Below are 27869 nucleotides of genomic sequence, written 5' to 3' on the forward strand. Positions count from 1 at the left end.
CTATTTCATTACTTGAATAACAACATTTACAATAATATAACTTAATTTTCATAATATTTCATTACATAATTCTTTCACTATTTTATTATTTAATATACAAAATAAAACAAATATATGTCCCGTGCTTATGCCCGGGTCAGTATACTAGTATTTTAAAAAAAAAAATTAGAAATATGACACAACAACCTTCATTATTTGGTCAACCACATCTCTTTGTTTTTAGGTTAACCATCTAAAAAGAAAAAAAAAATCCTCTCTTATTCTTCTGTATCATAATTTAATTCATAGATTATTTGATAATTCAATTTATCATGGTAGTGTGGATAAAAATTCTTGAAAAACTTTTCATTTAAGAAAAGTAATTTTTCCGAATTCAATCAAACATCAATCCTGAACTTATATTCAAGCAACTAATATTATAACAATTTATCCATGTTTTAGTTAAACTATACACGACAAAAGTATTAACTTTTATAATTTATATACTTTTTATTATTTTAGCATTTTTTTCATATAGAGAATTACATAAAGATAAATTTTAATAATATATAGATAAATAATAAAAGTAACAGGTTAATTCTGAACACATTTTAAACAGTCATTTACTCAATGATTCACAGATGTATACAAATGTCTTCTACAAATCAATGACCACTTAATTATACATGTGGGTACCTCATCATGCTCCTGTAACTAATACTCTACTGTGTATAGCTCTAACCTATAGCAGAAGAAAAATGAGACCTAATATATAGTCATTTAACAATTGGATTCAACATAATAGCTATCACAGCTCTACAAATCTGGAATATGTACACATATTTACAGTGCTGTTACTTTTCAAGAAAAGAAGACTACCATCAGAACTTAAAACCAGGGATGCCACGTTGGATCCATCATGCACAAGTTCCTAGGGTTCAAGGCAGCTTCAACCAATTCAGTAACACCCCTCTGCACAGGTTGTGGTGGATCCATAACATTCTCCTCCTACATAAAAAAAAAACGTAAATACTATAAATTAAAATAGCAGGCAGCATAAAATAACACTAAATAGGTAGAAACTTGGGATAGATATAGTTAAAAATTCTCAAAAAGTATTTTAAATACTACGTTCCAGAACATCAATTGTAGTGGAATTTCTAACTAAATTAAATGAAAGGAAAAGTAATTTCAGAACACTCAGAAGAGAACGCAATTTTGTTTAGTTGCTTGCTACCTCTTCAGAAAAATTTTGAGGAGCGATTCCCTTAACCCTCGTAATAACATGTTCCACATTTGTGATAACTTTCTGCTTGAAGTCAACTGGGCTCATGGTACCACCTGCAGCCATAGAGGCCATGGGCATCCCAAGGGGCCTTCTCCAAGACCAAGACAGTAGCTCATCGCGGAAAAACATAGCTAGATGATGCCACAGGTGCTGACTTTGCTGTAATACCAATAATTTAACAGATCAATTTGGAAGTATTGCATTGAAGTAACATCAAAATATTGAAGAGAATTCAAGTTTATGTATGGACGCTCAGTTCTTACCTTAGGTGAAGCCACAGCCTGCGCAGCTGCACACATTGAAGATACGATTAGGCCTTCCACGCCATGGGAGAAGAAGGCTTGCATATTCCTTGTCAGTCTAAATGGGACTGGTTCGTTAAACTCAATCAACCCATTTGCATCATATGCAGGATGAAAATCAGTTTGGAATATTTTTCCAGTGTTCTTTGCAAACAAAATCTTATTCGGAGACCTCCCACCAATTTGTAGCATAAAAGACATGAAACTTGAAAGGGCTAACTGGACGGCAAATTGCTTCTTGAAAGCCCAACTATGGTTGCCACTCGGTAGTGTTTTATACATATACTGTGAAAAAATGTTGTCATTAACAAGATTTTTCGTTATCTCATTATAGGCTTGCAGACGAAGATCAACAACAGCTTCTGGTGAGATTTGGCCGGAGATAGCTTGGTTCAACTGCTCCTTGAAATAGGTTATTGGAAGATCTGCCTCACGGTCATTCCTTGCACAATGATTCTCATAGACCTCAAGGAAAGTACTATACATCAAATCATCTTCCACCATGCGAACCTGTCCATACAAAAATTCATGTAAAATTAGAGGATACTTTAGGCAGGTAAAAGTTTCAATTGTTGTCTTGAGTTGATAGTCTTTCTTGGTTGCAATCAAGACCATGGTTCCATCAATCTAAAAATTAGTGAAAAGATACAATAATGAACTAGGAAAATTAATTTAACCTGAGACCAAACAGGAATAATTATGGGTGTGTGAATGCATATGTGACGGCGTCTTGATTCCTTGTGCTTCTCAAACATTTGGTTCATCACACGGAAAAGCTGCAATATGCGCTCATCACTTCTAGCATTGGGAGTCAAAGATGTCTGAACAATAAAATGACGTTGGGAGCCATCAGAACCAATTAGTGTCAAACGGCGAAAACTGCTACCATGCCTCCGCACAATTGGAATATCTGCCGCAACCCTATCCAACTTAACAGTATGATCTGGTGCAATTTCCTGGAACAAAATAAATAGGAATCAGTATGGGATGCACCAAACACTCCCCCGGGTAAACTCGGGGTTAGTTTAATGAAATATCAATTCTGTAATATATTGTAGTGCGACAAAAATTCAAACTTTGGCAACTTTTTGGAAATAAACAATTCAGAATCAGTTACCTGATCAGTGAAATATTGCCCTGGAACTTCAACATCAATGACATGGAAGTCCCGCAATACCTTGCTTTCTTCTTCCAGCTTTAATACTGCTGGAAACCGATCCTCAACATTGCTTTGAAGAACATTTTTCCAGTGTTTCAACCGCTCAGTCAATTGAGAGAGGGTAGATGGAAAAGTGGCAGTGCTTTCTGGATCAAGATCTCGTTCGAAATCCTGTTTGTACTCCCTCACAAAATCAACATGCTTATTCACAGCGTCAGCAGAAAAGCAAGCTCTACAAACACCAGAGAGTTCTTTCTTGAGAGACTGAGGAACTTCAGCGGTTGTAGCTGTTGGATATTTATAGCAGCGATGAAGCAAAGCATTAACCACTGCCAGAAGTCTCTCTTCAGGAAGAGTGACAAACCTTGAACCAATTTCTGTTAGCAAGATCTGTGAAATAAAGATTTTGTTATAATAATCCAAGTAACATCTAGTTTACGCAACATGTAATGCAGATTTTAGTTTCAGATACAATGGCACAATTCACAACATAGTTGTATAAAAATCGTTTTAACTCCTGTGCTAGTTCAATCCACATAAACATGAAAGACGAGCTTCCAGGAAGTACCAAACAAGTAGACAATTTTGCTACAAATCCAAGTATATAAAAATTATCTACTGTCCTTTTTCATGTGACTTTGTCCATGGTGTACTCCTTTATGTTTACTTTGCTACATTGATTAATAGCTCCATTCAATAAATGTGTATAATTATCTCATCGCTATTCCTAAGTGCTAGCAGCAATGGTTTTACGCATGCAACAGGAAGAAAGGGTGAATGAAGATGGTGAGGTTGAATAGCATAGACGTTAAACAAAGAAAAACAACTTAAAAAGTGTGGAAGATGATGACCTCGAGTTCACTAGCCAAATTAGCATGCTTGCCCCTAAGTGCCTCCATTATATCTTTTGCAGCATCAAAAGCACTCGCAGCTGAAGCCACAAAACCTAAAGCACCAGCAGCACGTCTTAAAGTGTTTTGACTACCTTCATTGAGGTTTGCAGAACCTTGCTGCAAAGGTTGGTCATTTCCATTGTGCATGTTGCTTTCTACACTTGTAGACCTTTCAGGTTCTTGCCCGTGTGAGTTTCCACCATCATGAGATCCAATTCCACTTGCAGGCTGGGAGCCTTGGTGAGCTTGAATATCAGATGGCAAGTTACTCCCTCCTGGACCCTGTACTCTTGCATTTCCATCAGCCAACCCACCAAGAGAACCAGTACTAGTACCAGAAACACTCTGTTGTGTTCTTTGTTGAGCCATTGCAATCCTACCAAGTTCAGATTTATTCGCCACATCACGTCGTTCCAGTAAGTATGTGCGTAACCAATAATACAGAGCCTGAAATTCAGGAGAAGAAACTTGTAATAATTTAGGATCAACATAATGTGCAATAAACAAATGCAATTATGGAAACACTCACCTGAGGATACAACGTTGCAATCTTCATAAGAACAAGTTTACAGTGAGGAGCTTCGGTCCTCTGAAGAGAGAGTAAGAGCTGTGGAATCCAAGAGAGCCAAACCCAATGTGGTATTTGTTCATAGTACTTATCAAATGCCCTTCCAACAGGCTCATTAGAAGTATCAAAGCTAAGAAGATAAAGCACACGAGCAAGATGGCTTCTTGAATTGGACACACCAAATTTTATACCTTGCAAAAAGCAGCTGACAGCATATTCCAACCAAATCTCTTCATGAGTTTCTCTGTAAGCCTATTTGAAGTAGATGACAGACAGTACAAAACTTAGTTAATACTAGATCAGTCATAGAAAATAACGTGAAAAACAGATACTAATTACCATATCACAGTAGTCTCCCCAGCTTATCCATCCTTTAGGCAAGTTTTTGAAAAGACTAATGGCATTTGAATAAGCAACATTAGTAGACTCGGAATCATTCAATTTTAACAAGAAATCCCCTTTCAGACGGAAAATTTCAGCCTTATGCTTTGCAGGAAAATACTCTAGATTAGTGCTGTTGATCAGATTAATACCACTTGTAAGTTCTCCCTTACTTTCTAGGTATGCCTTTGCTTGTTCGGTAATCTTAACAAACGCTTCCTGTAAATACTTGACAAAGAGCATATCAGATAAAATCTACACAAGTTCTCAAATTTCAGAGTTCAATACAGTCAAATAAAACGTACTGTGAAAATAAAAAAAGGTATGTTAATGCTGTACATATAAAATTATTAAGAACTCCTATTATGTACAAATAACATACAGATTAATAAAAAAAACTGAACTTGCCAGATGGTTTTTATGTCAAAATGATCAGAACAAAATGTAAAGCGACCCCCAATGGTTAGGCTCATAATTAAAAATGTACAGATAATGAAAAAAATCAGATAATCCTCACTACAGATGACCAGATATCCTACCTGCACTTCCATAGTTGAATGGCCGTATAATTTTTCAAGTATGGTGACACAGACATCAAAAAGGCCTTGCTTACGAGCAATGTGAGCAAGCCTGTTTACAGTCCAGGCTTTGTCACGGTAACCTAGATGATGAAGTGCTGAATTTGTGGCACCAAAATCTTTGAAAGCATCAATGACAGAGTTGTACATTTCATTCCTCCACTGAAGCAAATCATACCAAACAGACATATTATCCCATTCATTTGGGGTTCTAAGTCTCCATGTCTCAAGGATGTCCTTCAGATCAGCATAAAGGTTCCCTTGCACACCAACCACCGAATTTCCTGAGAGTTTATTTCCATTGGAAATATCTATTAGAATCCTAGCTGACTCTTGAACTTCAACTATTTGTTGGAATTGCTGCAGAAGAGGAATTCTGGAATGAACAGACATTTCAGGCAGCTGCCACCATTGTTCTAGAGCAAGATCAACAGCTTTACCTACCATATTCTCAGCATCCCCCACACCATTTGTATTTTTATCATGAAGAGCAAAGTATGCTTGAATTAGACGAAGCTTTGGAGTTTCTTCCACTTGAGCTTTGGGAATGACATGCTCCTTCATATATGTCCAGTCAGGCAATTTCCAAAGACTGTCAAGCAGAATTTCGTAATTCTCAACACTCTTACCAAAGTCTGCAAGTGCTTCCCATTGACTCAGTTGACTAGCACAGTATAACCACTGCTCTTCCCATAGACACATCTCAGCCTTAGGCACAGTGTTATTATAAGTTCCTTGAGTTGCCTTCACCATGGCTTGATAGAAGAGACTTTGGGCACGATGCCAATAGCCATGCTGAACAAGAGAAAGGCCAGCCCGGGTTTCTGCAGTGACCGATCTCTTCTTCCACAGCCCACATCTCATATCCTCTTCATTGAGCAAACGATAGAGCTCAGCCAGAGACTCGGAGCATTTGGAATCATTAGGGAACAACATAACATGACTTTCCAACAAAGCTAGTGCAATGTGCCATGCATTATAAGTTTTTCCAATATATTTAATAAGCTCGCTTGGCATTCTGGGTTGAGGATGGCTCAACTGAAGCCCTTCTAATAGAGCTTGTACTACATTTGGTCTGTTGGCTTGCTGCTTCTTGTGGTAATCTTTAGACAAAAGATTAATCATTGGTTTTGCAAGTGTTACCTGTTCTTCTTTATGCAATGTAACCCAGACAATTGGAAATACCAGTACCCACAAATGGTATGCAACGTTAGCATCTGTGTGGGCTAGCTCTCTCAAGGGAATTAATAGATCAACCACCTGGAAGAAATTTTATCATTGTGTGAGATTATGAAGTATTTGCCAATAACTAGGCACATCAGATACTTACAAATTTACAATGTGTGACATAAAACAGTGATAGGTCTGTAGTCCTCAATTTGACAAATCCAAAGTATAAGGCCAAAAAAACTCTCAATCATTTTAACGTTTTTAACAAACACAAGAAGTTTTACACATAAGAAATACTGTGCCACTACCATATCATGAAACTTCATGATGCAATACAATAACCAGAGCAATAAAACTCTAAATGTACAACTTTAATTAAGAGAGTAAAGAAGTACTTAAGTGATTAAACATTCAGTATGTTAGTAGAAACAAGTTAGTTTATAAAGTTTATATAAGTATTACATGTAAACCTCTTTGGACAGCTAGTAAGTCTCTTTGTACAGATGTAGATTTATTAGTGAGCTACTTAGTACAGCTTTAAGTCTTTATATAGCAGTCAGTAAGCGATGCCTATATATACAGCTGTGAGTCCTCTTTCAGTTTTATAGTAGTACTTAAGCGATTAAACATTCAGTAACCTGGAGTTTGCTCATGCTGTTAAGAAACTGGGCATGCTTATGCACAAGGGTCTCCAGTGTTAGAGGAGCATCCTCGGATCCTTCAAGTACATCATTAACCTTATGTGGCATCCCACTCAATTCCATAATAGAACCTGAAACGAAAAGGGGTTGAACTCTGGCAGAATTTGGAGCTAGTGTAATAGGTTTATCCTCAACCAATATTGCCAGGAGAAGATCAAGGCCTTGCTTGAGCCAGAAGACATCACTCAAAGCCCCCCAGTCTTGAATTTGGATGATAAATTGAAGTCTGGTAAAAAGAGTTTTTCCAAGAGACTCGTGATAGAGAGAGAAAAATTTCATCCTAACTTCCGGATCTTTGGCTCGTAAACCAAGCATATATAACCTTTCCACCTTCTGAAAAATCTCTTGACGCAAAGGTAAAGGGTATCTGGAAATCATTTAAAAAAATAAGACAGAATACATTTCAAGCATAGCACAGATAAACTTAAGATGAATAACTTACTTATTTGAATCTGCACAAATCCCATATAGAAGTTCAAGATATTTCCTGTCCCACTCTTCTAGAGCAACTGGTGTGAAATTTTGCTTGTCAACTTGTGACAGCTTTTGAAGAAAAGAAACTATCTCCTTGGGGGTGAGAAAGGAACCTGGCGTGATTGGAGTTCCTTGTTTACAGAAGTCATCTTCAATCCACCCTTTAACCACATCAAGAATGCAAAGAAGTACACTAGCATCAATTGCTTTCTCCGAGAGTAAAGCATTCAATATTTGAGACACAGACCGCTTGCACTCAGAAACAATCATCACTCTATCAGTGATAAGTTTCAAAATTGATTTTACATTTGAAATAACTGCTCCAACATCAGCACCTTGACGAGAAGACGTGACTGCTGAATCTGGATCTGTTCTCTGACCCTTATAATGTATGAAAATTTATCAAAACATGAAACATAAAACCAGATCACACGAACTTCTAATAGATTTAAAAAACAAATAACGCAATCAACAAGACAAAATATATGTTAATCACACTAGAATGGTTGGATAGATTTGATTTAATACTAGAAAGAAGTCCAAACGACCTTTGTTTTATAACCATGTCTATAAAGCACCTTACCAAATAAAAATCAAGGCTGCAGAGTAGGTCTTGCTACATTACACCACGGAATTTAATTGTCAAGCAGCATATTAACAATATAAATAAATAAAACTTCAATGTATCCAAAAGAAAAATAGAGGAACTGACACAAACACAACTACTTCAATCTGGATAAAAATTAGCAAGTTTATAGTCATTATCATAAGCTTTTACCGAGTGAGGTTAAAAAAATTAGATAAAAAAAACAATTTAAATCATGCATGTGCAGACCGATTTATCATGATGCATATTTTCCCACTAAGTTCTAAGTATTTAGTTTGTTCTTACAATGATTTCTACTTTAATACAGAAATCCATTCTATACCTGAAACTTAATAGAATATTATTAATTCAAAAGGAAAACCAACATACTTGTCTTAAATGAGGCCCTGCTGCTGAACCCATATCTCGTTGCAGCCGTTGAAGAATGCGAACCAAAATTAAAGGATCAACAAAGTTCCTTTGTACCTCTGTCAAGGTTTTTATGACAAGCAATAAGAAACTAATTGAACTAGCATTATTATCATCACTCGCTGTTTGAGGAGCTGTGACAGTGGTAGCATGCTTCTGTATCAAATCATCAAGCTTCTGGTACAATAACTTAACATCTGCAGGTGTGGTAGTTGCTTCTTGAGGAAAAGCAACAAAAATCATCCTCAACAGTGAGCAAAAAGATTTGCCAGCATCTAACAGCTTATGCTTGAAACATGGTTCAAGAATCTGGAAGAAAAATACAATAAATATCAAAACTGAATCAGAGGAAATGAAACAAAAAAAAAACAATATAATGTTAGACCCACTTGAGAAATCTGATTAATGTTATTTCTTATGAACAAGTGAGGTTGTTTCTCTAACACTTTGTTCATAACATCCAAACCCTGTGCCAGTGCAGTGGATGGATCCTTTGCTTGAGATGGCTGTATACTGCTCAGAAGCTTTTCCAAATAATTAAATTTTACGTTAGCATTCGGCCACACCTCCAAAGCTTGTGAAAGTAGCTCCAGAGCTTGTTTGTACATGGCACTTGCCTCTTTGTCCTTTGGTTCTATGACCAGAGCAACCTAATCACACAAATAAGAGGTAATCATCAATAACATCCTTATTAAAAACAGAATGTTTTAAGAGTTGTTTCGAATGCATTGAGAATCTTTTCAACAAGCAAACCTATTTTGGCCTTGGAATGAAAGTACTCTGTGTCAGTCACTTTCATTCATATACATACATGTCATTTCTGGACATCAAAGGACAGATGACTATGATTAAGAAGCACAAATATAACTCAGGTCACAAAAAATTTGGTAAAATTTTATTCAGTACATGTCACAGTTATAGAGTAACATAAAATTAAACTAAACTACATAAATCTTTAATAAAAGGAGAGAATGTTGGAATAAATATTTTAAAAATGAGTAGAAGTCACAGTAAACATGATAAAATCTTAAAGCTATCTAATTATCATTGTATCCAAGTTGTAATGGCCTTAAATAAAGAAATAAAAGTAAATTATTAAAACTCCGCTGAAATTATTCAGTGTCTACACAACTTCATGGCGGGCAGGTACTACACTATGTACAATACACAGCCAGCTACAACTTAGAAGTGTCCGTGATTAGGCAAACTAATAAGTTATCCTTTGAACCTTTAATCCATAAAGATGATAATCATAAGGGAAAGCAACCACAATTTCAATATCACAACATCAAATATTGGAAAGTGTGTTTCCAAGATGTTAACTTATCTTGCATTGAATTAGCCAAATTGCATCATCACCATACAAAACGTAAGAAAGCAGGTTAGAAGTAAGCCTCACTCTGATAAGAAAGTTGATAATCATTTCCTCCATTGCAGCATTTGGTTTAAATTCTTCATCAGGTTGACTGCCAGATCCCGGGGTTTCAATGTTAGGTATTGATGAAGGACCACCAGGTGACATGACACACATGGATTGAAGGCCAGGTTCAGCTTTCACTCGCTTAGTTGCATCTTCAGGAAATGTAGACCCATCCACAGATCGCTTAGAATCAGCTGAGCTAGGATTAAAGACATCATTGATCTGGTTGGGTGCATCAGAATCGGTAACAACTTTCATCTCATTTTGTCTTTGCCTCTCCCAGTTAACAACTAATCCAGCAAGCTCAATGGCGAGTCTTCTGTTTTCTGCTGTGGTATTATAAGGCAATCCAAGCCGGCTAAGAGAATTCACCATCTGAGGAACAAACTGTGCTCTGCAGCTATAGAAGAGATCGGAATGCCGGACAATAAGTTGGAATATGTGAATAAGATTGGGAATTGAATGACCTTCTTCGACAAGGATTTTCTTGGTGTATCTTATCCATATGGGCATTCGAGAATCACCAAGGGGCAAACGTCGTGGCAGTGCTGGCATTAGAATGTCAAGAGCTTGCTTGACCAACATTTTATTTTCCGGTTGGCAAGTCCTGAGAAGTGCAACAAAAACCTGCAGTTGCAAATCAGAGTCAAGGTATGGATATAAACGTTATTTTTTTATTAATTACCATTTTAGTCCTATCATTTCTTTATTTCATTCAATTTGGTCTCAATATTTTGGTTGCTCCTAGGCCACTAGATCAATTAGTTTAAAGACATACACAGATTGGTGCAAATCAGGTGATGAGCATTCAAAACTCCAAAAATCTGCCATTCATGTAATTCACTCCAAATAAATTTTTGTTCTTGGTTGTATTCACTTGTGTAAAAAAATAATTCATTCTGCATGAGATCCTGTTGTTTCTTGAGTTCATTCTGCATGAGCTTTTATTGTTTATTGAATTCATTGTGCATGAGCTTCTTTTGTTTATTGATGTTAAGAAATAGATTTTAAATCTAACTCAACTCCATAAAATCGGCTTGTAAGATGAGGTTTGCACCCTAATTATATATTATGAAATTGCCATATCTCTAGTTAATGTGGGATTGAGTTAAGCTTAAAATCCACTACTAACATGGTATTAAAAACATAGTTAAAAAGCCTATCCTAGCGAGATTTTTCTTAAGCATATAGTTTCATCTGCGAGTTAGGCTTAAAGTCCACTTTCTAATAATTGAATTCATTTTGCATGAGTTTATGTTATTTAGCTTCACATGTAGCTTCTCAAGAAGTGAGCATAATTGGAGTTCTTCAGAGGTGATAAGTTAATATTAATTAAAGTATATCTCTAGAATAGAATCGTTAGTCTACTACTTGCTTACCATATTTATCATTGCATATGTTTAGGTTCACAAAGAGAAGGAATAGGCTGTAGCAAAGCACAGTGAATGTTGTTTTTGGGAGGCTAATTCAAGATTAGCTAACAAGTGAACAAGAAAACCAATTCGTATGATGATGAGTAGTTCATGGAAGAGGAAAACTTGGATTTGGATGAAAACTTGGTTCCTATCCAAGTTGAGGAGGACATGGAACTAGAAACGATGGAGTTGAAGGTTGTTATGATGTTATTGTATAAGGATTTGTGTTGTAACTAGGATATAATTGCTGTTTGGAAATAAGATGGAGCTATTGGTTTACTGTTTTGTAAACTAGGAAGGAGTTAGTGTTATGTAACTAGGATGGGGTGTTTACACCTATTGACTTCTGTTTTATGTTTATTGTATTGTTTTTATTTGTCATTTTGAATTTATGTTCAATTATCAGTTGAGTGAGATACAATGATCTTGTGCGTGCACATATGAATTTTATAAATTTTATAGTATCTTACAATCTGTCCTACAATTATTTACTATCCATACTTTCCTTTCTGATTCTGATTAAGATCTCGATTTTGACTACATTTGGTTGTAATAGACTCTTAGAGATGTTAATTAAATTGCATTGTAACAGCCTCACATCTATAACTAACTTTGCTACAGGAATCCTTTCAGCATCTCTACAAATAGGTGTTCCGTGCATGTAGAGACAATTATATTTTTCAGATCAATAATTCTCTCAATACGAATTCAAATCTGTCCCTCCGCTCTCTTGAACTTTTCACCACTTTCTTTCATTTACTTTCAGTTTCCCACCAGCTCACGTTTACAAGATACTTATATGAGTAAGGAACATTTAGAAGAAGTCAATGTTTCATACCTGGAGTATTATTTTTTCAGGGGCTTGATATGCCTCCAAGAAATGGCAAACATTCACAAATGCCCATTGTTTGCTGGCTGTGTCTTCTCGCTTAAGATGATTCCACCCAAACTTTATCAGTTCCTTCCTATGATGGACAAGATCATTCTGAAGATATTTAAGAAGCAAGGTGGCAAGCTGCAGTAGTTCTATTCTTAATGGCTCATCATACTCAGCAGAAACCTACAGAAAAGGGACACTATGCATTGTGAGACATCATACGTCTATGTCAAAAACTGAATCATGAAGATTTCAACAAAAGGCCAAATGAGAAATTAAAAATGATAAGGTCATACCTCCTCTGGAGGATCAAGAAGTTTATCAACAATTGTCTTTATAATACCAGGATCAACAACTTCCCAACTTTGACCATTTTGAAAGGCATGTGCAAGCATAGGAAGAATAAGCATTTGCATCACAGTAACCAAATGGTCGTGACCAAGTTGTTTTGATTGGAAAAGGCTGAGAAAATGCAGTAAAAGAGCCTTTTTCATGCCTGGAGGATAACCTTCTGCAACCTAAAAGTCACCAAAAAATTCAAAATACATAAAGGAACCCAGATATTAACAGAAATTTCAAAACCGATTATCAAGTACCTCAATAATGTAAAACTCCTTCAAGAATGTGTAGTCAATCCGACTGTGAAATAAGAATATGGTAAGTATATCAAAGAGAACATTCACTTCGTTTTTGTCATGTCTCAAGTAATTAAGAAAGCATTTGACAAGCCATTTGCTTTCTTTAACCTGCGATACCATAATGACCATGAAAACAAGTTAACCAGCCACTTAAAAGACAAGTCAAATTAATGAATGTGCAGTTAAAAAACTATCTAAAAGAATAAAATGATAGATTAGACAAACCATGAGAAAAGAAAAACAAAATCAATCAAAAATCAGCCTCCGACCAACTTTAAAATACCATGAATACTAATTTCACAACAGAAAACAAAGCAACAATACTAATAGTGATAATGTGAAAGGAGTAACGCATGCCGTATCCACATTAATTCTCTAATGGCATGTAGTTGTAGAACACAATAAAAAATGAAAGTGTAAATGTACGTAGCCTCAGATTGTTTGCAAGGAAAAATGAGCTCCAATATACTAAGTAGTAAGGCTAAAATGTTAGGTGATGACATTGCATTGGTGATGCTAAAACATAATTGGAGAGGGGTGGGAGATGAAACAAAAAGATATGCCACGAATCTATAAATATTCCTCATGAAGTCCAAAGTGAAGGTATCTAGAAAAAAACCAATATATCAATACAAACAATATGGTCAAGGCAGCAAACGTTTAATATGCAAAAGCTAATTCAACAGTAGACTGCAATGAAGTGGCAACTTCTCCAATATGCGTAAAACCATAAGGCAAAGCCGAGGGTTAATAAATGGCTTAAGAAAAAAAAAATTGAAAGTTAGTGACTGAAACAGACAAGTTAATTGACGGAAAATAGCATCAAGAGGATGAGTTTTCAAGGATAAATATGACTAATCATTCCCTTTTCCAAACTGTTATGTTGTAAAATCAAATGGTACTGGCATGACCAGCATCTGCAATGCTGAATTGAAAATCCAGAGCCTATCCTCCTATTATTCTACACTATTACAATTAACTTAGGGCAAAATCTGATGAGATAAGAAGCAAAGAACAATAACACAATTAAAACTGCTAAATATCTTTACATGCCATGAAATTGAAATAGTTCATGCAATTGTTGAATAATAGAAACAAGAAATCATTAAAAAATCCACAATCAATAATGATGATACAACACTAAAAACATTTTATACTTACTTGCACTAGGTTAAGCTCCTGTTCCTTTTGCAAGCGGGATATTCTTGCAGGTGACTTCCAAACAAGTACCAATGTATCAAACACGCTACGGTTACTTTGTAACCAACCAGGGATTAATTTGACCAGTGTTTTTATAAGTGCTAGTCCCTGAAAGTAAGCATCAGATGTTGCACTGGGTGGAGGAGCAGGTGGATTAGAAGCATCACTTGACGGTGCAACACTTTCTTCACCTAATAAAGTAGTATGTGTACTTGTGGAAGCTGGAGTCATTGTCACATCAGATTTGGGAAGAAATTCAGAGAATGCACTTGCAAGTATCTTTTGTGGTGATTTTGCAAGTTCATCTCTTAATGGTTGGCCAGCTTCTGAACGAATTATATACATGAAACTAAATTTACAGTAAAAAAAAAACAACGTAAGCATCCAATCTTACGACGTATATAATTAAAGTTCTGCAATCTAAAACATACCGCCTGAAATACTTTGGTTCACTTAATCGAGCAAGAAAATAGTCAACTGCAAGGGAAGCATATCTATTTAAAAACTTTGTGAGTGGAAGGCGATATGGACTATTGATTTCGCTATATACTTGTCCTGGGGGTAGAGCTCCTTCCAAATCAATTGTCAATGTTACAAGTTCATCAAGGAACTTCGAGGCAGCGGGAGGAAGCAAATGAAAAAGCTCAATTATAGCTACAACAATAGAAAAGACATATCAGCACAAGTATGATCTGTTAGAAGTTGAATTAGATACACTTGCATTAAATAGGTTAAACCATAGATGTAAAACCTGCAGCAATCTTTGGTTCTTCACCAGCCTTCCACGACTTCTGACTTTGTGCCAACTTCTCAGGCTCTAACCACCTCTTGAGATGCTCTAGAAGTTTTCCACCCAAAGTAACATTAAACCAGTTCGATAACAGTTCAAGCAGGCGAGCAAGACCAAGCAGAAGAGGCATACTAAGGTTTTTTGTGTGTGCTAAATTCACCAATATAGGCCTAAGGCTGCTTTGTAGAAGTTCTTTGGGCATCCTTTGATTAATAACCTAGGTAAACAGGGTGACAAAGATGTAAATGAGGTTCAAAAATGATTCTGTGCTAATACTAATAGCATGCAAAACTAAATCAAATATTCACACAGATGTTTCCAATAATTCTCAGTCACATGGAACCTTAGGCTTGACAATCCTAGTTCTTATGTAATGCCAATGATTTAAAAAGTGTAGTCTTGCACCATTGAATAAAAAAAGTAATACAACTTTCTGCAAATGATATGGCATTTTAAGCTGACTTTTCTGAAGATTAAAAAAGTTTTTTTTCAAATATTAACGTGTTGCTATCCGTATGGAAGTGTTGGCAAGTTTGCAAGTTGTTTAGAAGTGTCAGATTAATTAGAAGGATTTCAAAAGTGTCAACAAGTGTGGGGTAGGTGTTGATGTCAGAAAAATGTCTGAAACTGCGACCTTCACACAGCAGCTGCCTCTGCGCTTCATATGTTGAGCCCCTAACCAACGTAAGGAGGAGGAAGGCAGGAATGTGGATGAATGGATAAGGGAAAGAAGAGAAACATCAGATTTGTAAAAGGTGAGTTATCTATTCCTAGAATTGGCAAAAGAAAATCTCTTTAATTCTGGTGAATCTTAATGATCTATGATCCCATAGATTCATGAGAATAAGGAAAATAGGGAATAGACAAAAATTCTTAAATTCTCACCATAATTTGTACTTTTTAGCTTGTGTACTAGTGTTGCATAAATTATTTAACTTGAATTGAAAATATTCAGTATAGCATTCGTCCAGGGATTCATTATCCAATTATAGCATTTTGGGGTATGGCTGCTCCACTATATGGGGTTGATAATTATGATTGACATAAATGATCATGGATCATATGCATGAAGAGTTCAAATATTCTATCAAATTACAGGTGTTGACATATCAATAGGGATATATTTGTACATGTGTTACAATCAAGCAAATGAAGAAGTGTAAGTTATATATCATAAAAGTTAACTGTACCTGCCGCAGACCCTCTTTTGCAACAACAACAATTTCTGGAGTTCGACAGGTTAAAGACTTGAAAAACATTGAAATAATCTTGGCACGCAACTCAGAGTGGTTTTGAGTTTTAAAATCAGCCCATGCCATTGTTGTACAAAGAAGCTCAATGCAAGCAGTACGAAGTTTAGTCAATGATGTCATCACTTTAGGGTTGATAAACTTAGCAACCCAGGCATTGTCATCAGATTCTGCTATTTGCAAGGCTTCTTGCAGGAAGTTAACTAACTCCGGTGTCAACTTGAGAAGAGGTGGCCTCAATGCTAGACAGAAATTCAATGCTGTAACTGTTCCAACCTACACAAGATATAATAAACTAGTAAAAAGATAAAAGCTAAAGAAAGATCAAATAAACCACCATCAGCAAAAAACATGTACCTGTTGATCAACAGTCTTCAACTTGAGTGATCGCACAATAAGAGGCTGGAGAAAAGGTTGATATAGTGGCTCTAGTAATTCTGACACCTCACTACCAGTCCTGCTAGCTAAAAGTGCCAGGCATGATTGTACATTCTTTCTCACAGTGATAGATGCATTCTGGTTGAATAGTTCTTGAGCAAGAAAATCAACAACCCCTTGAAAACTCTGCTTTCGTGCCTCACTGTTAGCTTCATCAACATTATTTACCACTCGAAGAACTTGAGTAAGCACTTGACTTGTCTCCTCCTGCTCCTTGCTAGCATATATGGGAAGCTTTTTAAGAACATATATTAGACCACGCACAATTCTTACTTGAAAAAGGCAAAGAGTCTCAACGGTGACCTTTCCAACCAAAGCACCAAGTCCCATGACGCCACCCATTTGAGCTTGCCATGTAAGCCCATAGCAACAGTGCAGAAGACGAGGCAATAGTTGTTCAAATACAGGTACACGAACACTAGGGGGTGGAGAATATACAGGATTCATTGATGGACTAGAGACGATCATAGGTGTACCTGGCCCTCTGGACATTATGAAATCGGTATGTTTTGAACGAGCAAGAAATACAAGTGTTTCCGCAAACACATTTAAAGCCCCAAGAGCAGCTTTGGCATGAAGCCTGTTTTCATCTGCTAGTACTTCAACTAAAGCATCCAAGAATATTAGGGGGTCCAGCTCCTTCAAATTTGAACAAGCATTGCTTTTTAGCCTAGAACCAACATGAACGTTATTTGAGAGTGATGAACCCCCAAGTGCTGCTACTGATACATTGCTGGATGAAGAATCGATGTGAAATATTACTGCAAAATGGCGACATATATTGACAACAAAATCATCGGTGGGATCTGTGAGATCTGTCTCACCATTGGCAGCAATGACAGTCATCAAAAGAATTTTAAAAACAGACTTCTCAGCCATAAGTTGGGTCTTTGTCTTTACACCTAAGTCAGCCTGAAAATGAAGTGTCATATTTTTGCTGACATAATATGCCACAGTATAGACCCACCTAACTTATACAAGTACTCAGTAAAATATTGGAAAGGATAAAAGACCAATTACATATTATTGCAGAAACATTATACTACATATAGACCCATCTAATTTATGTAAGTACTCTCGGTATATATTAGGAAAGATAAGAGACCAATTTAAGTACACAGTACCTAAAGGAAACCACATAAGTATAATGTGATGGAGAAAAAAAAAAAAACAAAAGCAATCAACAGTAGCAGAATTTTTATAATTTAATTAGACCATCATGGAAGAGAGGAATACAGTAAACTGAGTTATTTAGTCACACAAATCTATCAAAAGTGTCAGCACATATTTTTACACAATATTAAGTGTACTTAATAACAAACTAACCTTGACATCCATTAACTCAGACCTCCGCGATGTTTGATCAACTGTAGAAACTAACAATGCAGATAGTTGCTTCGACGTAGATCCATCATCAGCAACACTTCCAGGCAAATTGAGCTGCGATGACAGGCACACCCGAAGAAATTTTAGAGCTTGCTTCCGATAGAAAGCATCCATGCCACAATTTTTGTTCATTACAGCTTCCACAGCAAGATTTATGCATCGATCAAGTGGCACCAAGAATGGAGTTGCAGGCTCAAATGTCAAAATCAGGCGAAGCCCATGCTCAGGATTCTCCTTACATTCAAGTGCAAGAGGCTCTTTGAGAAATCGTCTGTTTCGGCCTCCTAATTTGCCAAGAAGCTGCAATGCTTTTGCACCCCAGGGATAGGGAGCTGGTCTTAAGTGAGACCACAAGGCAAGAATCACCTCCGACATAACACTAGCCATAATGGGTTCAAGAAAATCAGGATTTAAACTATCAACCCAAAACTCAAGGGTTCTTAAACCAAGACTCACTAATTCATCACTTCCCTTGAGACATAATACCAAAGGCTTCATAAGACGAGAAAGGTACGGTAAAAGAGAGCTTAAACGTGCGGGTAAGGTCAAGCAGAGCTCCAATAAAAGATCTCTCATGTCTTCTGCAGTTGGCCCTTCCAACATAGCAAGCAGCATATTGAGGCAGGGCTGCAACATGGGCACCAAGTCACGGAGCAAAAGTTCATATTTGCACCCTGAAAGTGCCTTGAACATTGTACGAAGCAACTGCATGTAGCCAAGAGGTTTTTCTACTTCAGTAGCATTTTTCATGCAAAATTCCATTATAACAGGAGCATGAGGCTGCAAAATCCGTTCAAAATCAGCTGGGGCTTTGGTAACAGCACCAAATATAAATCGAAAGAGATGCAAAACCAATTTTGCAGCAGGTGAATCTGGTTGCTTCAAGGCATCAAGTTTGCCGCTCACAAGAAAATTAACAAGCACATCTGCAAATGGCCGGTACACTTTTGGGGCTGATAGAAGGGTAGAGAATATATGGACAAGTTGATTATTGGAGATCATGCAATCAAAAAGCTCGGGCATACACAGAGAGAACATATCCATCAGATCTCGAGGTTCCATGATGGCCAAAATTTGTGAGAAGAGATGCATCATTTCCCTCTCCTCATCCTTCTCCTTGAAAAGAGCTAAGCAATGAACACCACTTTTTAAAACACCAGAAGCTTTGCATACCTACACAAGAACCTTAAGTCAACTTTGCCATTAAACCTAAAAACACATATGTTTAAGTTAAGCCTATCTACAGTACCTCATCTTCTCTCATGCCCCTTAATGCTTGAGGCGGTGATAGATTGGAAGATGGTGAGACAAGAGTCTGTAATGATCCATGGAAAGAGAAAATTCATATTTGAGAAATAATACGTGTTAAGTGACGGGAAAAAATCCACAAGCAGAAATTATTTTCATTACCTGAGGCCTAGGGGAATGTGCATGGGTGATGCTCCATATTATGGTCTTCATTCCTGAAAGTTGCAAAAAAAGTATTAAAAGTGTAAACATATAATAAAAATGCATACGTTTATCAGACATAAAATAAGGTGTCAAAAGCAATAGTAGGGTTGACAACAGACCAAATTCAATCAGTAAATCTGACAAAAACCAATCCAAACTAGAGAAACACAGGTTCATTTGAATATTCAAATTAAAATGGATCAAAAAGAGCTTGACAGGACCGACAACCAAATTGGGTAGAAGATCATTCAATTTCATCCAATGAAGGCGCAATCTTAGTTTAATTTTTTCTATTTTATTTGGATTTATTATTAATGGTTATAAAAATTAAGATATATATATATATATATATGTGTGTGTGTGTGTATGTGTGTACGTCACGGGCATGTGTGTATAACACCGAATTTTATCACTGTTTATTTTCTATAATATTTCATTTTAATAACTAGAACATAATAAATAAATAGAATAAAAGAGTATATATGACAATCCAACGACTTGATCAGATTCCAACCATTTAATCAAGTTGATTTAGGTCAGATAAGTTGAAAAAATTCAACAGCAAAGATCTAATCCATCCCAGTTACAATTAAACACATTGGAATTCATTTTGTCAATCCTCATTCAGCCCAAACCATGATCACCCTTATGTGCAACAGAAGGTTTAAGGATACAAATTACCCATCACTAAGGTTTTTATCAAATGTTTGCAATCATTTACTTCCTTCGAATGCTCTACAGGAACCTGCAAAGCCAAAACTGCCTGCAAAAAAAAAGGACAAAATCACACAGAGCCAAAGACATATGTTGATCTAACCATCATTAAAAACAACATCAATAGTAGTAGTATTTCAACTCAACATATATTAATCAAACCGTAACTAAAACAATTATGTATTGTCATTTCACAAGAGAAAAGCTGGAGTCTAGAGACAGCACTACAAGATTTGTAAACTCCAATGAACAATTGCTTGACATATTCACCAAATCTCTAAGAGGACAGATGATCAATTATACAACCCATATGTTCCACAAAAGCCTGTGGATAACAGACCATTTTGCAGGCGCAATAATAGAAAAAATCAACAGCAATGGAGGACCAAATCTATTTGAGGAAGTCAAATCTCATACACAATAAGTTTTAACAATTAATAAACAACACCATACATATCAACAGAGGCAACAACAGTACAAAGAAATGGCAGGAGTCATGTGATGTCAGAGACAGTGGTGGAAGGCAACAGCAAAGGGAGGCAATAGCACTAGTGAGGTCATGGCATGAGGGAGGTAAGAGATAGTAGCATGAGGAGCAATGCGAGAGAGAAGCAATGGTTCCATGGCCATGGCACAAGGGAAGAAAGGCAGTTGCATCATGGTCGTGGGTGCATACATGTGTTGTCACAGTCTGAGTCACACACAGAGGAATAAGATGAGAGTGAGGTGAGATTTGTAATGAGGGAGTTAGGTAGGATAGGTTTTACGAAATTAGGGAAAATAGTAAGTTTGCAGACTGTGGGTTTCCGAACTGGACTCAATATTTAATGATCATAAATATGTTTCAAAATTGGGCCCATTATTCACAAGGTTCAGGGGGCTCGACGGACTCGGTAGTCAGTAGTAATTCTAACATCAATTGTTCATGCAATACAACAATAGCATGTGCTCATGTACCAAAATGTTCAACTTACTGTCAGAATGTCTCTAATCAATTAGAAAAAATATCCTCATTCCCAATTGAGAAAATAACCAAACATGTGTTTACTTCCTCCTAGTTTCACATTATGATTTATTGACTTCTCCATCCTCCCCACTTCCCTATATGTTTAGACCACATGCACAATTGTTGTATAACATAAAAGAGTTTTGTGATCCCAAGATGGAGAATATCTATAGAAGTAACAGTAAAGAAGGTTCATTAAATTGAAAATATTCCAATAGGAGACCAAAAATAAAATCTTTAGCACAAAATTGAGGATTTACTTGTATGATACAAGCAGCCAACCCCGCCTAGCATGAAAAAATGGAAATGCTTAATTGATGTTGTTTGTAAAATATCCCCCAAGATTAGAGATCTGAGGGTATATTCTAAGCATCATGTCCTCAGCTCTTACAAACAAGAATGAGCTCTTCATTTAAATCCCCAATATTCACTTATAATTGAAAAAAAAGAATAAGAAGTCTCTCCTTTATTTCAAAAGTAATTCAAGACGGATAACATTTAACCATCAAAATTTATTTCCTTTCTCTACAAGTGAGTAATATTTCTTTGTTTATTTCCAAAAAAATGCAAACATAGCTCAAAACAATGCAAATCATGACAACCTGACACCATTCCAAATGTGAAGATAAACATCTTAGTACCATTATATAGCCTGAAACAAAATCACAAACAGAACTTTTATGATAACCTGCACAGGTAGTTCAAGCTTTGATCTCAAGGTAGCTCGATCCTTTCCTTCCTCACCTTCCTCCAAAAGCTATAAAAAAATAGCAGCAAATCATATTACTAAAAGATTATGAAGATATGCAGTAACAATTACCCACAGATTCAAATTAAGAAAAGTAAAATGCAATTAACTGTAAACATTGTGAGGCAAATTAGAGATTACTGATCAACCACCTGAGCAAAAGGGCTCAAGTGGTAACCCAACTCATTATAATTATGCACAATTATAATGAGGCAATAGTTAGACATGACATGGAATCATAAATTGACTCAAGTAACCTGGGGAATCGTCCGTTTGAAAGTACTGAATTTCCCAACAAAAGCATCCAGAATGCGGCCCTACAAAACAACACAATTAATGTCAATGCGATAAGTGAATGAAGTACAATACAAAATTGCAAATTGTAGCAAGTATCAAGCAGCAGACCAATAGAATCCTTGCTTCATCTGTTGATTGCTGATCAACCCCTTTCTCAAAAATTGGTTCCACCTATACCAAATATAAAGAAAAGAAGATTTCAAGAATTTAATCGGATAGAAAATCCTAATTTTGAGCAAAGGAGAAGACAGAAATAGAGATCAAAATTTGTATGTCATGTTAGAAGTAATGATGGATAAATAACAACTTTAAGAGAAAAACACTCTAGAAGCAAGCATACGAAGGTATTATATAAGAAGAAATTACAAGATATAGAAAAAAATAAATAGTCCAGAGAGTAGAATAAAAAAAACATGGCGAAAAATAAAAATGATAATACAACCAAACACCAAGACTACATGAGAAACAGTTAGTCAGGCCCTGAACTCCTAAGTTAAAGAAGGCAGCACCCTATGTTTTAATAGTTCAATATAAACATCACACCTAATAGTAGTACTTCTACAAAAGCCCTTGGATCTAATAGTAGATCAAGACAGAAATTGGAAAATCAAACCAGAGAATAAAATTAACTATATTATTAAGAGAAAGGATAAGCACCAGGTTCAACATCAAGCGAGCACAAGTGGTGTGGATGCTCAGTGATAAAGAAGCATCATGCATATTACTTGAGAATAAGTAAATAATTCGCGACAGCTGCAACCATAGAGAATTCAAATTAGCAAAAGATCATGTCTAGCAGAAACCTAGTCAGTTAAAAATATTTGCAGAAACAATTTCTCACAAATTCTATAGACTATAAAAATAATAGAACAATCATTTTATGTAGTTCAGAAGTATTCCGTGTAAATTAGGGAACAAATGTATAAAAAATAACTATGTATTGAACTCCAAGGAGACACGGCTTTTCATTATAGAACCCCAGAAATCCACCTGCTTGTTTTCTTTTGTTTAAAATTAAATGTAGAAACCTTCTTTGTATTTTTAAACTAATTGATATTCCTTTCTTGTTTTTCCCTAAATTAATTGTTAATTATTCCCACTATTGGAGTGTACATCCCTTTCTTAGTGAAACATTAGCTATATATGAGGAGAAATTTAATTAAAGAGTAGAATAAAGGAAAATTGGACCAACAGATGTTATGATCAAAAATGAAACTCAAACTCAAATCCAAAACCCTATAAAGAAAAAACAATTCAACAAGGCCAGGCTTTGAATCTTTCTCAATATCCAACAGAGACCCCCATTGAAATAGCCATTACCTAACCATCACAAAAACGCTCATAACACTACTTTATTCCATTCAAAACAATAAAACATTATCCGTCAAAACATTCATCCTGTCCAATTAAACGCAACAAATTCACATTCACTACACAGAAGCAAAAAACCTTCTCTATTTTATTCTTCATAAAAACACATAAATGTTCCAAATTCTCCACATTATATTGGCTTGCTGAATTACTCCTCCCTTCTATACTGCTGGTCAACTTTAATTTTTAGTTTCCAACATATGTTCAGTTGAACAACGTGGAAGAAAATATCATACCTGTGATAAGGAAAGATCTTGCCGAACATGATGTACAATCTCTGCCAAAAGACTATAAGCCAAGGGTCTCAATGTCTCAAAGCATGCCCTTCCAGTCCCAACTAGAACCCTAAAAGTTTGAATTATCTACAACATTAGAGAACATTCAACAGAGTTCTATAGATGTTCAGATTAATTTACTCTGACTACTCTAAATTCCTAGTTCCCTTTAAAAATATTCTACTTCCTGACAAACATGGATTTATCCATTTAGACCCTCTCCCCATAACACAAAAGTTATACTTTGATCTAGGATCTCAAACATCTAATATTGGAAACACAAATTAAGAACTATTATCTGAGAGGCTACAGGAACATGGATAATAAACTACACAAATTATGACTCTCAATACAATTGACAGATAACTATCTGATGCAAGTACAGCTTATACAGTTTAATCCTTATTTACTCAACAAATACACAAGTGTATTTCCAGAAAAATTTAAGACCATCTAGTTTGTACTTTGACTTCCTCAAAAAGGAAAACAGAATCATCAAAAGGTTCTCTGGATAAATATGTAATTTGACAGGATAATAATGACATTAGTTTTTAAGTCACATTTAAGCTAATATAGTAGGCATAACTTAACAGCCACTCGACACTTAAAAGTTATTTATATTTCATGTAAAATAGTACTGACAGGAGTCCCCTATTTGGACTCCATCTAAAGTGTATCTGCATCAAGATCTCAGAATAGGTCATCATCATGTTACCTTTCTTCCAGTAGAGTATCTATAAGAGGAAATAAACCTCTCCTGAAATCTGTTCCAAGGACATGTTTCAGAGATATCAATAGCTCCTGCATCCAACATTTTTGTCTTTAAATCAATGAAACAGAGAAATAAAAAATAAAAAATAAAAAAACAAGAGTAACATCAGTATCACCTTTCTAATGGATACAGAATCAGAGCATGTTACAAGCAAATTTACAATGCTTTTACATATACTTTCTTCATGTGGCCTTATATAATCAGCATAGCTCTTCAATAAATAAGTTAAAAAGGAAACCGTCTGCAATAACAAAAAAATAAACTAGTGAGTGTATAATTATATTACATCAGGAGAAGGATTAGTCAATGAACGTGGCTTTTCATTCTCAATTGTTCACCCCAAAATAACTATGATAAAATAGAATATATATATATATATACACACACACACACACACACATACATACATATATACACACCCACAGGTGAACCAAATGCCAAAATTGACCATCCTCAAGGTGTGTCTTTCACCTCACTTTTTCTCATAATCACTATTGTTGAAAATCTTAAAGGACTTCCAAAATTAACAAGGGACCAAAGAGATGCAAAAGGTAATAGCAGCAAAATTATGAGTAAAAGAATTTTCTTCAATAACTTCACTTGCCTAACTTGTAAATAATAAAATTTAACTATTCTGCAGATTAAAATTGAGAGGGTACCAAAAAAAGGATGACACAACAGCTAGATATTTAAGGAAACAACTATGGTTATTTCATTTGAAAATGTAGTCTTTAGAGTTTGCCATACATGTTCTACCATGCCTTCAATAAATGGAAATATTTGAGGTCATTGTTTTCTGATGCAATTAATATGTTTTCACTGATAACTACAAAAATGACACATTGTTTTAGTTTAGAAGGAAATGACAAAAAAAAGGGTTGTCTTCACCATTTCATTCCCAGGAGTTTGTAAAACACGGAACACGGTGAAAACAAGGTGGCACTTTTTTAATTATTAGTGAAAAAAAAAATTAAAGCAGAGAGCAAGTAAAACACCAGCTTTACTTCCCTATGTTATGTGATAGGTGTTGAAAATTCAAAATCCAAAAGTAGTTGGTGACGGTCATCACATATCTCATAAGCTATACTGAAATATGTTGTGCTATTCCTCTAAGTACTACAAATACTAAAATTTCAACTTACTAATATAATTATTAATAAAATCTAGGGAAAAAAATTTACCCAGCCTTCATTATTACCATAAACACCTACCTTAACCTGCGCACCCTTGAGCTCAATGAAATGAGTTTTCAAATGAGGAGGAACCCTTTCTGGGCCAGGAACTGATATAGCAGCAACCATCAGTGGCAATAATTGAGGAATATTGGCTTGCACAAGACGACTGTATAATTGAAACAGAAACATCACCACCAGCGGACTCTCCGTAACTATCTTGAATGAGCGTGTACTTGGATTAAGCTGTGAACCAGTTGCAGTGGTGGTGTTTATACCTTGATCAGATAGTGAAGTCTCCATGGGCTTGACATCTTCCCCAGTCATTGCCATGTTATCAAAGAAATGGCTAACAGTCAGTTTAAAATTTTGGTAAATCTTGCAGACAAAGTCCAGAAACGGCTGGACCTCATTCTCTAGAGTTGGCCTAAAGTTCCTCAAAAGGTCAAAGATTATACGAATACAAATTAGGCCATTCTCCTCATTATCAGTGGTAAGCACTTGCATAGCAACCTTCAAGAGGTCCTGAACAAAGGGGCGGAGAACTTCACTGTGTGGAAGTCTATTCAATATCTCAACTACAATATTCCGAAGCTTGTGCTCTGGATTGTCCACAAACTGTGGCTTCGTAATTTGTAGCAGTATCGCCGAGAATGCCCTGAAGTAGCACTTCAGAAAATTCAAGTACTCAGCTGTGTGCGCAATCTCTAGACTGTCCCTAACCTCCATCACCATCTGCAGCCTCGATGGAATAGCTGTTTTCAACCAGGAAAAAACATTTTTTAAGAAAAAGAAAGGGCTAAATGTCAAAACTACAATAATCTGGAAGCACTTAAATCCCAATAAACACAGGTATAGTTGAATCCATTTCCTACTGCAAAAGAACGTGAAAGTAAGCACCAAATGCCAACAACAAAAACTGAGAGCGCTTAATTGCCAGTACAACAGGCATATTGGAATGCATTTTCCTATAGCAGCAGAAAATGAAAATAAGTGCGCAACATGTCAAGACAAGAAAAAATGGATGTATTTAAAGGCCAGTACAACACAGGCATAGTTGAATTGAATCCATTTTCCTACTGCAAGAAAATACGAAAAGAAGTGTCAAATATCAAATCGATGACAACAGAAAACAATTAGATGCCAATACAACAGAGGCGTGAGGCATGGTTGAATCCCTTCCTACTGCAAGAGAACATCATAAGCTCCAGATGCCAAAACGACAAAAACTGAAAGTCCTTAAAGGCCAAAATATGAAATATGGCACAGACATAGTCGAATCTTTTTTCCTACTGCAAGAGAATATGAAAATAAGCACCAAATGACAAAACAAAAAAACTGAAGGCATTTAACTGCCAATAAAAGAAAACGGCACAGTCCAATCCATTTTGGTACTGTAGAAGGGAAAATGAACTCCAAATATCAGAAGAGAAAATTGAAAGCACTTAAATTACGATACAACACATGCATGCTCGAATACATTTTCCTACTGCAAGAAAACATGAAAATAAGAAGAAATAAAACCACAGTCGAAAACAGAGAGTGAAAGCATCCAGTGTCTAAGTTTCCGCCATCACGTAACTTTCTTTTTTCATTTCAATCCGCAATCAAACAGTAAATATAGCACACAAAATGATAAATAATGATTGTTGCAGCGAGAGAGAAAGCATACGGATGTCGGGCTCCACGAGGTGACGAGAATGTTGTTCGAAATTCTGAACAGGGCTCATTTTGGTACTGTAGAAGGGAGAGGGAAATAAGAAAAGATTTGAACCCTAGTTCAATTTTGCGAGAGAGAAACGAGTCTAAGACGCTTATGCTACGATTCTATCTCTAGGGTTCAATGAAGTAACGCTAATCCAAAGGTTCTGCCAGCAACCTAGAGCAGACCCCTCACTCTTGCAATTGGGAGAGAGTGATTTTAAACAAAACTGAGGGGAATTGAAGGAGTTAAAGAAAGAAGAATTTGCAGTAACTATGAGTTAGAGAGTTTAGAATTTGTTGTTAGGGCTTAAGAAGCAGCATTGAGGAACAGTATTTCCCTCCTCTTTCCAGTGTCGTGTTCTCGTCCTTCTACGGGACTCGACTCGGCACCACCGGGAATTGCACTTACTCGACGGGCTAGAGCTTTCGTTTTATA

The 27869-nt window shown here is 36.0% G+C and overlaps 1 protein-coding gene across 3 annotated transcripts; it reads right to left on the bottom strand.

The window, feature by feature from the left end:
* Positions 1-573: 573 nt before the first annotated feature.
* On the bottom strand, positions 574-27830 carry LOC114173054 (Phosphatidylinositol 3- and 4-kinase family protein with FAT domain-containing protein). 3 transcript variants are annotated; one of them, XM_085670150.1, is made up of 35 exons: positions 27402-27830; positions 25769-26484; positions 24673-24798; positions 24501-24586; positions 23747-23855; positions 22797-22892; positions 22248-22310; positions 22100-22159; positions 21783-21851; positions 20056-20137; positions 19333-19385; positions 19172-19237; positions 17863-19095; positions 16456-17448; positions 16039-16374; positions 14810-15065; positions 14490-14712; positions 14020-14407; positions 12817-12966; positions 12517-12738; positions 12182-12403; positions 9908-10555; positions 8898-9158; positions 8470-8817; positions 7462-7868; positions 6957-7386; positions 5110-6408; positions 4529-4798; positions 4151-4441; positions 3580-4068; positions 2687-3118; positions 2247-2525; positions 1531-2079; positions 1217-1426; positions 574-987 (listed from the first exon to the last, which is right to left on the bottom strand). In XM_085670150.1, exons 1-35 carry the CDS (start codon positions 27457-27459, stop codon positions 868-870), a joined length of 11640 nt encoding a protein of 3879 aa, XP_085526276.1. In that variant the 5' UTR covers positions 27460-27830; the 3' UTR covers positions 574-867. The 3 variants fall into 3 exon arrangements, with proteins under 3 accessions (XP_085526276.1, XP_027913060.1, XP_027913059.1); XM_028057259.2 differs by having other exon boundaries at positions 4529-4789; positions 7462-7874; XM_028057258.2 differs by having other exon boundaries at positions 7462-7874.
* Positions 27831-27869: the final 39 nt, after the last annotated feature.

Source organism: Vigna unguiculata, chromosome 2 (assembly GCF_037176805.1).
Source record: "Vigna unguiculata cultivar grain cowpea cultivar isolate G323 ecotype 2 chromosome 2, ASM3717680v1, whole genome shotgun sequence".
Taxonomy (NCBI): Eukaryota; Viridiplantae; Streptophyta; class Magnoliopsida; order Fabales; family Fabaceae; genus Vigna; species Vigna unguiculata.

Coding starts and splice junctions, on each gene's coding strand:
- LOC114173054 (XM_028057258.2), bottom strand. CDS start 27,459: ATGAGCCCTGTTCAGAATTTCGAACAACATTCTCGTCACCTCGTGGAG. Junction 24,799..25,768: donor TCAAGGGTGCGCAGGTTAAG/GTAGGTGTTTAT, acceptor TTGTTATTGCAG/ACGGTTTCCTTTTTAACTTA. Junction 22,893..23,746: donor AAGATCTTTCCTTATCACAG/GTATGATATTTT, acceptor CTATGGTTGCAG/CTGTCGCGAATTATTTACTT.